Consider the following 12,327-nt stretch of genomic DNA (forward strand, 5'->3'; position numbering starts at 1 on the left):
GAATTTAGTGCAAATCTACATTTTAATGCTAATATTTATGAAAGAGTATCAATAAGAACATCTACATCCTTCAACAAATGTCACCGTTTTCATCCCAGTTTCATATAATGAAACTCATACAGAGCAGATAAGACAAGTACACAGTAAGGACTTTATTGGCATCCATAGGTTTATCTAGGGTTGAGGTTAAAGTATGGCTTTTCATTTGACCAGAAGTGTAGTATATTAGCACAATTTTGGATCTTTGACACAGTCCTCAGATAAATTAACTCAACATTTTGAGTACTTGAATAAAAGTTGCAGAAAAAATGTTGCCATTTAGATTTCATAAAATGATCAAGTATACTTTTGTGCATGTGAATAATCAGGGAAACCATTCAGTTCAACTTGTGGGACCCCTGTATGCAACTTTAAATGCAGATCTTGCATATTATTGTCTACAGGTAAGATATGACAATTCGGTACAATGGAGTGCAAACAACTGAAGTGTTTCAACATGATAAAAAAATACATGTATAAATGTTTTATCTGGAGCATTTCCTGTAAAACTTAAAAAAATTATACACAATACCATTGTTAAAATGATTAAACTTGTTCACTCAGTGCTGTAAAGTGCATAAACCATCATTGTGAATCACGTCATCACTACAGGACAGTTGTGTGTTTGCGTTTGTTGGACATGTCCTGCCAGTGAAGCCCTGTGGTGTTGCTGCTGGTGGGTGTGAGGGTCAACAGAGTGGTGCCTGAAGGGTTAACGTGAACCATGATGTCACTCTGTATTGGCTGAACACCCATGTCCTTGTACTGAGGCAGGATCTGGATGACGCTGCACTTGGGGTTGCAGAATTTCCAACCAGGGATGGCAGCGAGTAAATACCCTCGAGGACCACCAATCTCCTGCTTGTTCAGAATGGCCACAGCAAGTCGCTTCTCAGACAGAGGCCTCTCCCACACTTCAAAACTGTCCATCTGGAAAAACAAGTCATGTAATCATGAATCCTATTCTTCCATAACAGGCAATGTTACAATTAAAACTGTTAGACATGACATTCGATTAGACTTCAGATGTAGACTTTACTGCTCCCTTGGGCAGAGCCCTCTGGGAAATTAAGGTTCCAGTAGCAGCTCAGCACTATGTACAGACATAAGGGAAAGTAGAAGATAAAAAAGGAAATAATAAAAAAACAGTCGTTAAAAACAGGTACAAGCACGTTTGAATTACTAGTAGTAATATATAATAGCAGCAATAAATATGTTACATATAATGACATGTAATAAACACTAATAACACCTAAACAAAGTGCTCCTACCTGTATGTTTTTATCATTCACATTTAAAATAAACATAGCGAGCTCGTATGTCACTTTCACTGTGGTCAAATGATAAAGATGTGAACACTATTGTGCTAAGATGACTGCACAGGACTTGGCACTTCTAAAGAAATAGCACCACAAACCTTTGGTGTTCCAAACAGCAGTCATTGTACAAGGTTTTCGTGCTCACACATACCTTGGCAGTGCGGTACCCCTGCTTGCCCAGAGGGTCCTGGCTGATGGCTATAATGTGTTTGTTCTGCAGCAGCTCCTTGGACCGAGGACAAATGTCCCTCAGATCGTTGGACATGAGCAGAGGGGCTGCCATGATGGCCCATAAGGCCATCTGAGACTCCTGCTGGTCATGACTCAGGCCAAAGTTTCCAATCACCAGCTAGAGGAATGAACCCATAAATATCAGTGGTGAAGGAAGTAAACGGATCCTTTTAATAAGCACATGTACTAATACTGCAACGTGAAAACAGCACAAGTTCTGCATTCAGAGCAAGAGTAAGCAAAAATATATGTAAACAATAAAACATGTTAGTGTAGGTAGGCTGCTGTCAGTGCTTTACTTTTACACATATTCCCAGGATCATCACCGGTTTTTCCCTGGATCTTCACAGGTTTTCCTAAGATCATCTCTAGACCTGCTGCTGTGGTCCTGCCTCTCTCCACCTTTATCGTCATCACTCACTTATCCTTATAATTACGATAGTGTTTATTATAGTGTTCTATACATGTTCTAGTTCGGTTATCTGTGCATGTGTCTCCACCTACCTCCCTCCTCTCCACCCTCTCCCCCAGTCTCTCTCTCTCTCTCTCTATCACTCTCTCTATCGCTCTCTTTTCTCCACCTTTACTTTCTCGCTCTAACCCCAACTGGCCAAGGCAGACGGCCATCGTTCAGGACTCTGGGTCTGCTCGAGGTTTCTGCCTGTTAAAGGGAAGTTTTTCCTCACCACTGTCACCAGTCATAAGCGTTTGCTCCTGGATGATTCTGTTGGGTTTCTGTAAATTGGCTTAAAATTTGATTTGATCTATCTCCCCTTTATGTGAAGCACTTTGTAACACGTTGTTTTAAAAAGTGCTATATAAATAAAGCTTTACTTACTTACATATGTTTTGTATTAACCTTACTGCTGCATTAAAGCTGCAGGATTGTAGTTTTTCTATTTTCAAATATTAAAGAATTACCAAGAAGTATTGGTAGATTGTTTAGAATAGAGTTTTGAAGTTTGATGGTGAAATTTCAGCTTCTTCTACACAGGTGAGTCTGATTATGAGGCTTATGAAGGTATAAAGTTATTATGTGAGGTTATTATTTTTGTTAAGTTCACTGTTTGTAGATCCACAGCTCAGACTAAACTGTGACAGTTCTGACCTTATTTGGACGATTCCAAACAGATCTTTAATGCAGCTACTGACAAACACAAACTGTACAGAAAACAGAGGTGATCTGTGGTTTTACTGTGGCTGTTTTGGAATCCTACTACATAATGCACGTTCTCTGTCCGTCTGATTGATGTTGCAGCACAGGAAGGCGTTTGTATGGGTTTTCCTCAGCCTTCACAGGCCCGATCACCACCAAACTCGCCAAATGAATAGAAACATTATCTGACTATCTACTAGGCACCATTTTATGTCCGTATTCAAATGTTGTGAGGTATGCTGGGTGATTTGAGTCTCTCATGCTATCGTACAATGGCACCACGGGTACAATGCCGCTAGTGTCAATAACAGATACAACCGCTTTTATGGGTAAGTTGCATTTTACTGCTGTAGATGTTTAAGGTTACTTTATACAGGGTGACACAAAAAAAACGGGAACTTTTTAACAATCCAATAAAACCAAGAGTGATGGAAGAAAAATATTTTATTCATAGTAACTGAAACCTTAAAACATGCCATTTAAGAAACAATGATGGAATTTTCATTTTTTAAAAATTACAGGGTGACCCAAAAAAACGGGAATTTTTGAAGTGCGTATTGACAGACATGAGCAAGTGGCAGCACTGCGAGACAGTGACCTTGAGCAAGTAAACACACCCCCATTTTAGTAACCATTGGCGGCTGTGCGAGAATTGTTCGGTAACCGTGTGATCTCAAGATTCGGTAACGTTCCCTGGCCCCCTAGATCGCCAGATTTGCCCGTTTGTGATTTTTTTCTTGTGGGGCTATCTCAAGAGTAAAGTGTACACGACTCGACCAAGAACTCTGGATGAGTTAAAACAGAGAATTCAGGATGAAATTCACAGTATCCCAGCTGAGATGTTGCAGCGGTCAATGAGGAATCTCAACAGCAGATTTCAAGAATGCATTCGTACAGGAGGTCGCCATCTACAGGAAGTAATTTTTAAAAAATGAAAATTCCATCATTGTTTCTTAAATGGCATGTTTTAAGGTTTCAATTACTATGAATAAAATATTTTTCTTCCATCACTCTTGGTTTTATTGGATTGTTAAAAAGTTCCTGTTTTTTTGTGTCACCCTGTATTATAGGGTAGATTTATCAAAAATTGTCATATGTGCCACATGCATTTCTAAAAACTCAACTTTTACCTCAGAAAAATCAGATTTGTTTTCAGACATAAAATGCATTAATTAGCAAAAACCACAATACTTTTTAAGAAGCAGAGTTGCGTCAATCCAACACTTGATTGTTGAATTCAAACTCAACCCACTGGGACATGAGTGGTTTTCACTGGACTGGAATTGGAAAGACTGTTATCTGAAAAGTAGCTGCATAAAATGGGAATACTCAAAGTACAAGCACCTCAGAACCTAAAGTCTATTCAGAATAACAGAAGTCTGGTAAGTACTGCTCTGAATCTCCTTGGTTTAAATATCAAGAAACCAGTGTCAGTTCTGGTTCAGATAGAGCTACTGTTCTATGTTTAGTTTAGCATCATGAAGACAAGTGAGGAGTTTGAGCAGAGTAGAGTACCATATCGGGGTCATTCCATCCCCCAGGTCCGGCTGCGGGGACGATGATGTCTTGATGATCAGCGCTCCAGTCCAAGATGGTCTTGATGCTGCTCCATGAGTCGTACACGTCAGCAAAGTTACGCCAGTGGTTACAGGTCTCACGGATGGCTGTGTAGTTAGGCTGCAGGCAAAAAAAAGAAAAAATTCACTCAATTAATTATTAACAAGCAATTCATATCTTGTTATTTTGCTTTTAATGTGAGTGGAACATTAAATGTGGTTTGGATTTTGGAGAATTACTTAATATTTGACTTTATTTGATGAGGATATGAAGGTACATGAAAACAGACTCTCACCTGGTGGAACGGCCACTCATACAAAGGCCACTCACAGGAGTACAGGATGCTTTTTCCAGTTTTGTTCAGGGCTTTTGACATGTTTATATATCCTTAAAAACAGAATACAATATTACAGCCTATATTATACCATGCCTGAACCTAAATAATCCTTTGAATTTCATCATGTTGATGCCTTGTGCTAATATGATAAAGTTTCTATCTATCTATCTATCTATCTATCTATCTATCTATCTATCTATCTATCTATCTATCTATCTATCTATCTATTTATTAATTAATTATTTGGATCCAGTTGTTTTTTTGTTGTTGTTTTTTTATTTTATTTTTTCGTTTGGGGAAACACTTTACAACAGAGCAAAACAAAAAAAACTAAGCACATTTGTGTATCATATCTGAAAAATCAACAATGATAAAATATGAAATTTACCATGAACACATTCCATATAAGTCCTCTGTCTTCCCCTTTTTATATATATATATATATATTTAAATTAAATAACATTCATTAGAACAAAAAGATGTCACATTTTCCCCCTTATTTTCACTATTCTTATTTCAAAATCCACACAACTTTCAACTCCATTACATTCAACCAGTACAAATATAACTCGTCATTTCCAGTTAAGTTAAATCTGGCCTCAATGGGGTGATATATACAATCCATTCTGACCACATTTCCATAAATTTATCCTGCTTTACTTTTAAGGAAAAGGACAGCTGACAGTGAGACAGATGCTTTTAACTAATCTTCAAGTTGTAATGGATGGAGTTTTAAAGCATAGCATTAATACAAAAAAAAACAGTATATAACATCAACCGGGGACTAAACTGATAGTTTATGTGTTGATTAGTACTACCATGTTCGTTAGTGAATTATACTCACCTTCTCCAAGCAGCTGCCAGTCTAAATAGCAGCCATCATATTTCAGCAGATCCACACCCCAGTCTGCAAAAGTCTGAGCATCTGTCTCGTAGTAACCAAAACTACCAGGGTATCCAGCACAGGTCTTTTTCCCCACATCTGCATAGATTCCCAGCTTCAGTCCTTTAGAATGAACCTGAAAAGGGAAGTTCATTTTTACTTCCCTGACAAACTGCATTTTTTTGTCTGGCGCTGCTAATGCATCCAGTCACCAGTAGATGGCAACATTACACAGATAACCACTTCATACTCCTAATAGAAAACACAATTCTGACTGATGGGGGGGCTAAATATATCCCTCTCCTTGTGAACGTCACTTTTTAGCTGCCTGTGCTGCTTCTGTATAAATGAAGACTGGGTTAGAAGTCGGCCTGTCACAGTGGTCGCCAACTTAAAAAAACTGGAAACGGCTCTGGTGAGGTGAAAGGCAGCACACGCCTACCTGAGACAATATATGCCTACGTATCTCTCCCTCGGTGCCAGGTGATGAATTTCTACCAGTATGAAATCTGAGACCTGTTTCCACATCTGGTGCCTTCCCCTTCATTATGTAAATAATTGCAGGTCGGCTCGGATGGATGTATAATGAATAAGTAATCTGACTGTGTAATCACTTTTACTTCTGGAGTTATTAAGCAGGAGTACCCAAACTTTTTATTTGTCAAAAGTTATGCGCATTGCACCACGGACTTGATACCACTGCATCCTATCTGTGGGAAACTGTTAAAGATAGTTTACAATTATGTAACAGTATATCATTCATAAAGCAGCCAAGGAGTGGGAACTATACATAAATAAAACCAGCCCTATCCTTATCTCATACTGTTATTTTATGCAGCTGCTTTCTAAAGTCTCTGTGAATCTATGCCTTTCTTTGATGTTGATGGAAGCATTATAGCGTTAATACGACATTCACACCCACATTTTAAGTCTGTCTGATAACAACTCACATAGTCGGCCAGTTTCTTGATGCCCCCTGGGAATCTGTTGGGGTCTGCCTGCAGGCGGCCCTGGGCATCACGCTGGTGAGATGGCCAGCAGTCATCTATGCAGACGTACTCGTACCCAGCGTCTTTCCAGCCCTCCTTCACCATCACATCTGCCATCTGCATGTACAGACGCTCACTGCCAGGGCGACAGGAGGAGACAGGCGGGGCTGATATTATCAGTTAGATGCCAGCATTCAATGTCATACAGCAGAAACAAGTACACGCTAAAGGAGCAGTGAATGCCATTTCTGCTGTTGTATGTCATCCAGGAATATAATACAAGAACAATCCCACCAGTAGGCTGACATTTGGCAAACTGAACACTTTGTCGACCTGGTAATTCTGGGAAAATTGATCTGCTATGGCCTGGGAGAAAGGGCTTTATGGTTTTTAATTCTCATCACAGAGGTTGCCAAAATAAAACTAAACAGATTATTCAAGAACAATTGTCTACATGTCTGACTAGGGCTGAGGACTGAACAACACTGACTAAGCTTAGAGAGCATCGAGATGAAGAATTAGGGAACCTATATGAAAATATTTTGTTGTTTATACCACATTTTGGTGCCTAAGGAGTAAATCTCATTGGTGCCAGTGCATACAGCACACATTCAGCTTTTATACAGTTCTCTTAATAATATTATGTTAACAGACAACCTAAAAAAGTGCACAAACTATGGCTCTATAACTGTATATATGTTGACACAGTGTCTTTGTTGTCATAGAGTTTATATGTGTATAGTTTTATTTCTTATTTCACTTTTCTTACACTATGTTTTTATAATTTACTACAGAGACAACATCTACCAGCAATGAACTCCTTGTATGTGTTTACAGGGTGGGGAAGCAAAATTTACAATGAACATTTAGTTGTTTTTTCTCAGCAGGCACTACGTCAATTGTTTTGAAACCAAACATATATTGGTGTCATAATCATACCTAACACTATTATCCATACCTTTTCAGAAACTTTTGCCCATATGAGTAATCAGGAAAGCAAACGTCAAACAGTGTGTGATTTGCTGAATGCACTCGTCACACCAAAGGAGATTTCAAAAATAGTTGGAATGTCCAGAAAGACTGTTTATAATGGAAAGAAGAGAATGACTATGAGCAAAACTATTACAAGAAAGTCTGGAAGATACTATTAAAGAAGAATGGGAGAAGTTGTCACCCGAATATTTGAGGAACACTTGCGCAAGTTTCAGGAAGCGTGTGAAGGCAGTTATTGAGAAAGAAGGAGGACACATAGAATAAAAACATTTTCTATTATGTAAATTTTCTTGTGGCAAATAAATTCTCATGACTTTCAATAAACTAATTGGTCATACACTGTCTTTCAATCCCTGCCTCAAAATATTGTAAATTTTGCTTCCCCACCCTGTATATGAAAATATTTTGTTGTTTATACCACATTTTGGTGCCTAGGGAGTAAATCTCACTGGTGCCAGTGCATACAGCACACATTCAGCTTTTATACAGTTCTCTTAATAATATTATGTTAACTGACAACCTAAAAAAATATACAAACTATGGCTCTATAACTGTATATATGTTGACACAGTGTCTTTATTGTCATAGTTTATATGTGTATAGTTTTATTTCTTATTTCACTTTTCTTACATTATGTTTTAATAATTTACTACTGAGACAACATCTACCAGCAATGAACTCCTTGTATGTTTACGTACTTAGCAAATAAAGACAATTCTGATTCTGAAAAGCCAAGCTGAAACAGAACATCAAGGCGTTAAACTCCTAATAAATTCATATTGTTGTCATCGTCTGTATGAATATGCTGAGGTTGTTAAAGTTGAGGACGTGCTGTAAGATGATGTATAAAGGGTAGGCAAAATAAGCAGAAAGCTTCAGCCTACTCCTTTTCAGTCTGACTGTATAAATTAATTATGTAATTAGTGAAGTTTGTATTATAAATTTTTGTTTCATGGAGTGATTGTTGGATCTATGGATTAGATGGATCTGTGGACTGTGTTTGTTCTTCAGACTGAAATAAAACAAAACAAACTAAAAATAGATTTATGTGTCATGAAAATGCTTTGAGATGAACAAAGACATAAAACCAAGCATTTGTATTGTAATGTGTAATGTTTTCTTTTTATGTTATTAGCTCAGAAAACAAATCCTTTAGGATCCTGTATTGAGGGTATCAGTGTCAGTACTAAAATCAGAATAGCCTTACAAATGTAATACAACAGTTGTATTTTTATATGTATTTAAATTCCTTATTTCTTATCTTAATTGTTGGTTTCATATAAACCCACAGCCTCTGTTTTTAGTCACTCTGGCACCTATTGCACTTTTGTTCTCCGTGTGTTGTTTTCCTGTACTTGTTATATTGTTCTGATTGTATGTATCCTCTACTCTAAAAGTAAAAGATTATTACATACCTCTGGAGGTTTCAAACCAAATAAAACTGTGATCAGGTGATGTTATCATGGGTCTGTTTGTTACAATCACATGGTCCTATTCTCATAATCATTACTGTGCATTACATAATGTAGCTGTCTCTCAGTTATGGGTTCAATAATAAAATATTTACAATAAAATTATCTGCATTTAACGTGGCTTATTGTTAGTTTTCACGGCTACAACACTGTAATGTTTTGCTTTCACTTAGTCTTGTGACTTGCTGTAAAATGTCTTGATGGATGAGTTGAGCTGTGAAACCTGATGAACTGGATCTGTACATCCGATGACTTTTGTGGGTTTTGGACCAAAGATTTGTGTCTTCAGAGGAGGAGGAGGATGTGAATGGCCGGCCAGGCTGTTTTATATCCTACCTGGTTTATTAAGTGTCAGCCTGAGCCTTATCACCGCCTGTTAACAGCTTCCATGAGTCTTACCTGATGCAGTTGTCGGGGTCTCTGTCACAGTCGGTATTACACATGAACCTCTCCCAGTGCAGCCAGCCCATGGTGGGTTTCAGAGCCAGACCATTGTCCAAGGCTTCAGCAGCGTGGCTCATGACCACAACGAACCCGAACACACACACGACCCCCCACATTATTAGTTCCACTGCTTTAACTCGAACCTAACGCACACGTTCACAGTAAACGACACCTGTTTCCCAAACTAACCCATTTCCTCATGTTTGAAGCGTTCGGCCCGCCCACCTTTGATTGACAGAACTCTGGACCAATAGAATTAAAATGCGTCTGTAACTGTCCAATAGCGTCACCACTCTGCAAAGCAGGAAGCTAGCATTGAGGAAGAGCCAAGGTTTACCACAGAACCAGGTGAAAGAGAAATCAGGTGACGAGGAAATAAATGATAGAGAGACCTCATCAAGAGTGTCAAAGTAATTTTAGTTAAGGGGCCATACAGCACCAGTAAAATAATAGCAAAATAACTCATAACTCTAAATTTTCTTTTAGTAAACGAAAGTAAAAGTGCTATTTTAACAATATTATGTCTCAGCTTCTCATTTACACATGCACATTACAACATACAGTTCACAGAGGATCTACAAAGACACAAAACATTTAGTAAAAGGCAAATTTTAAAATTCCACTTAAAGTCAAAGTCAGTTTTATTGTAAGTTTTGTCATGTGTACAGCACCTACAGAATACTAGAATAAACAAATAATAATAATAGAAACATAGAATATAAGTGTAAATGATAAAGGAATGAGGAAACAAAACTTAAGATACCAAACAGAATAAAGTTACAACATGAGGCACATAACAGATCAAAGTGACTTTTTTCTTCCTTTCTTTTCTTCTTCTTTTTTTTTTTTTTTTTTTTTTTTTAACTTATCTTTCCTTTAGAAATTTTAAATTGTGGTTGTACATATTTTAAGTGACAGGTTAGAAAGAACTGTGCCATTCTGTCCAAGACTGTGTTTACTAGGTGATAAAGGACAGCCAGCTAACACATCAAAAGGGAAATTTTCTGTTTACATGGTTAGGCTCTCAGTGGCAGCTAGGATTATTCTTAAACACTGGAAGACCCCTAAAGCCCCACAGTTTAGAGAGTGAGTAAATATGATGATAAAGGCTGTTTCGTTTGAATGTATGCTTTATAAGTTAAATAACAGAGATGGTAACACAGCACCAGTTTGGGAACCATTTTGGTCGTATATTACAATTACTGCCAGTCAGCAGGATGACATCTGATTTACTTTATTTTATTCTTCCTAAGAACTTCCACACCTTGTAGTATTATTAATATTTTTTTATATGTATGAAAGCCCTGCTTGTTAACATTAAGGAACATTGTAAAATTGGCATGTACCAAGTAAAAACTCCAATAAAAACTTGAATTATAATTTTTAAAAATAATAAGAAATTTTAAGTTGTTTAGATTATTTATACTTTTTGTGAAAGGCAAATATTTTTGTTATGCAATTTTACTGAAATCTGGAGTTGGCCTTATTTACAGGTTAGGCTGTTGGGCTGTATGTGACCCCTGAACTAATATGAGCCTGATGCCCTTAACTGTTTATATCTTCAGTCTAATTTTTACACCTCAAACATTCATTCTGCAGGCCAGATTGGACCCTTTGGAGTTCCAGTTTTGACCCACAGGCCGCATGTTTAACACACCTGGCCTACACATTGTGGATATTAAAATTGTACTTGACAGCGTGTCAACAATAGTTTTAGCTAAAGCAACACTTTAAAGGGCTTTACTGACAAGGATTAACCAAAAGTATGGCCCCAGGTGATGTGTGGTATTTTAAGATGGTTGCCAAGCAAAACACAAGAAGCATATTGTCATGACTTGGCATAACAGGTTACAACAAGAATGACGACAACACCATGTTAATGTTCAAATAAATACTTAATTGAACTAAATTAAATGATAAAATTAAATATTCACGTGGAAGTGTGACAAATCTGTGGAGCCCGTAATGTAAGGTGTGCATGAGTGAAGAGTGTGTGTATACAGGTGTAGAACAGAACCAGATGAACAACTTAAAACAGCCCAGTTAACCAAACCCAGCACATGGTTTACCTTTTGATAGGAGCAGAGAGAGCAAAACAACTGCAGAGGATTAAGTAGACCCAGCACACAGGGACCAGGTGTGATGAGACGATGAAGACACCGGCAGACAGGAGGAAGAGCCACGCCCACTGGACATGACACAGAGGAAGAGCCACGCCCAGAGGATGACACGACGCGCACGGGGCATCGCAACATCAACTGAAATAATACTTGAGTACAATACTTTCACATTTTGATTAAGGAAGTCAGTGACTGCACTAACATGCCAAAAATCATTAAGTTATTTAACAAGTCCAATTAAACAGCAGGCACAATCTCTCACTGTGCATCTGTGTTTCTAAACCACCACAGCAACACAAAAACCATTACACTGACAAAAAAAAACAAAAAAACAATAAACCCCCCCCCAAAAAACAAACAACAACAAAAAAAACCCCGAATCAAAATGAAAGATGAAATAGTTTTTATTCCAAAACATATTCGTACCAAGCTGTTTTTATTAGCCATGCACTAACATGTAGACATACCCAAAATGTCCTCATATCATAAACTGTAACATATAGTTACAAACTATAACATACAATAATATCATAATATAGAAAATGGAATGGTAGACTTGTTTCCCACTTTCTTTCCTAAAATCACTCTTGAAAAGGTCACTGCTGCAGGATTTGTGCATATATACAATAAGTGGTGATATTACAGTCCAAATGTCTAAAAGTAGTCGTGTTTGTCCATGCAAGTAGAAATATGAACTTTTCTTTAGTAGCACCATTTCCAAAACCAAATTGGGTTGGCACTTGGCTGAGAAATATACATAACGATAATATGATATGTGGATCTATTA

The 12,327-nt window shown here is 37.6% G+C and overlaps 1 protein-coding gene across 1 annotated transcript; it reads right to left on the reverse strand.

Annotated features, from left to right (window-relative positions):
- Nucleotides 1–156: 156 nt before the first annotated feature.
- On the reverse strand, nt 157–9,634 carry gla (galactosidase, alpha). Its single transcript, XM_030145806.1, has 7 exons — nt 9,376–9,634; nt 6,473–6,647; nt 5,484–5,658; nt 4,598–4,689; nt 4,261–4,422; nt 1,510–1,707; nt 157–969 (listed from the first exon to the last, which is right to left on the reverse strand). Exons 1-7 carry the CDS (start codon nt 9,534–9,536, stop codon nt 646–648), a joined length of 1,287 nt encoding a protein of 428 aa, XP_030001666.1. The 5' UTR covers nt 9,537–9,634; the 3' UTR covers nt 157–645.
- Between the last annotated feature and the right edge of the window lie 2,693 nt (nt 9,635–12,327).

The sequence above is a fragment of the Sphaeramia orbicularis genome, chromosome 10 (genome assembly GCF_902148855.1).
Source record: "Sphaeramia orbicularis chromosome 10, fSphaOr1.1, whole genome shotgun sequence".
Taxonomy (NCBI): domain Eukaryota; kingdom Metazoa; phylum Chordata; class Actinopteri; order Kurtiformes; family Apogonidae; genus Sphaeramia; species Sphaeramia orbicularis.

Coding starts and splice junctions, on each gene's coding strand:
- gla (XM_030145806.1), bottom strand. CDS start 9,536: ATGTGGGGGGTCGTGTGTGTGTTCGGGTTCGTTGTGGTCATGAGCCAC. Junction 4,690..5,483: donor CTGGCAGCTGCTTGGAGAAG/GTGAGTATAATT, acceptor TCTGTTTTTAAG/GATATATAAACATGTCAAAA. Junction 970..1,509: donor AGGGGTACCGCACTGCCAAG/GTATGTGTGAGC, acceptor TTGTTTTTCCAG/ATGGACAGTTTTGAAGTGTG.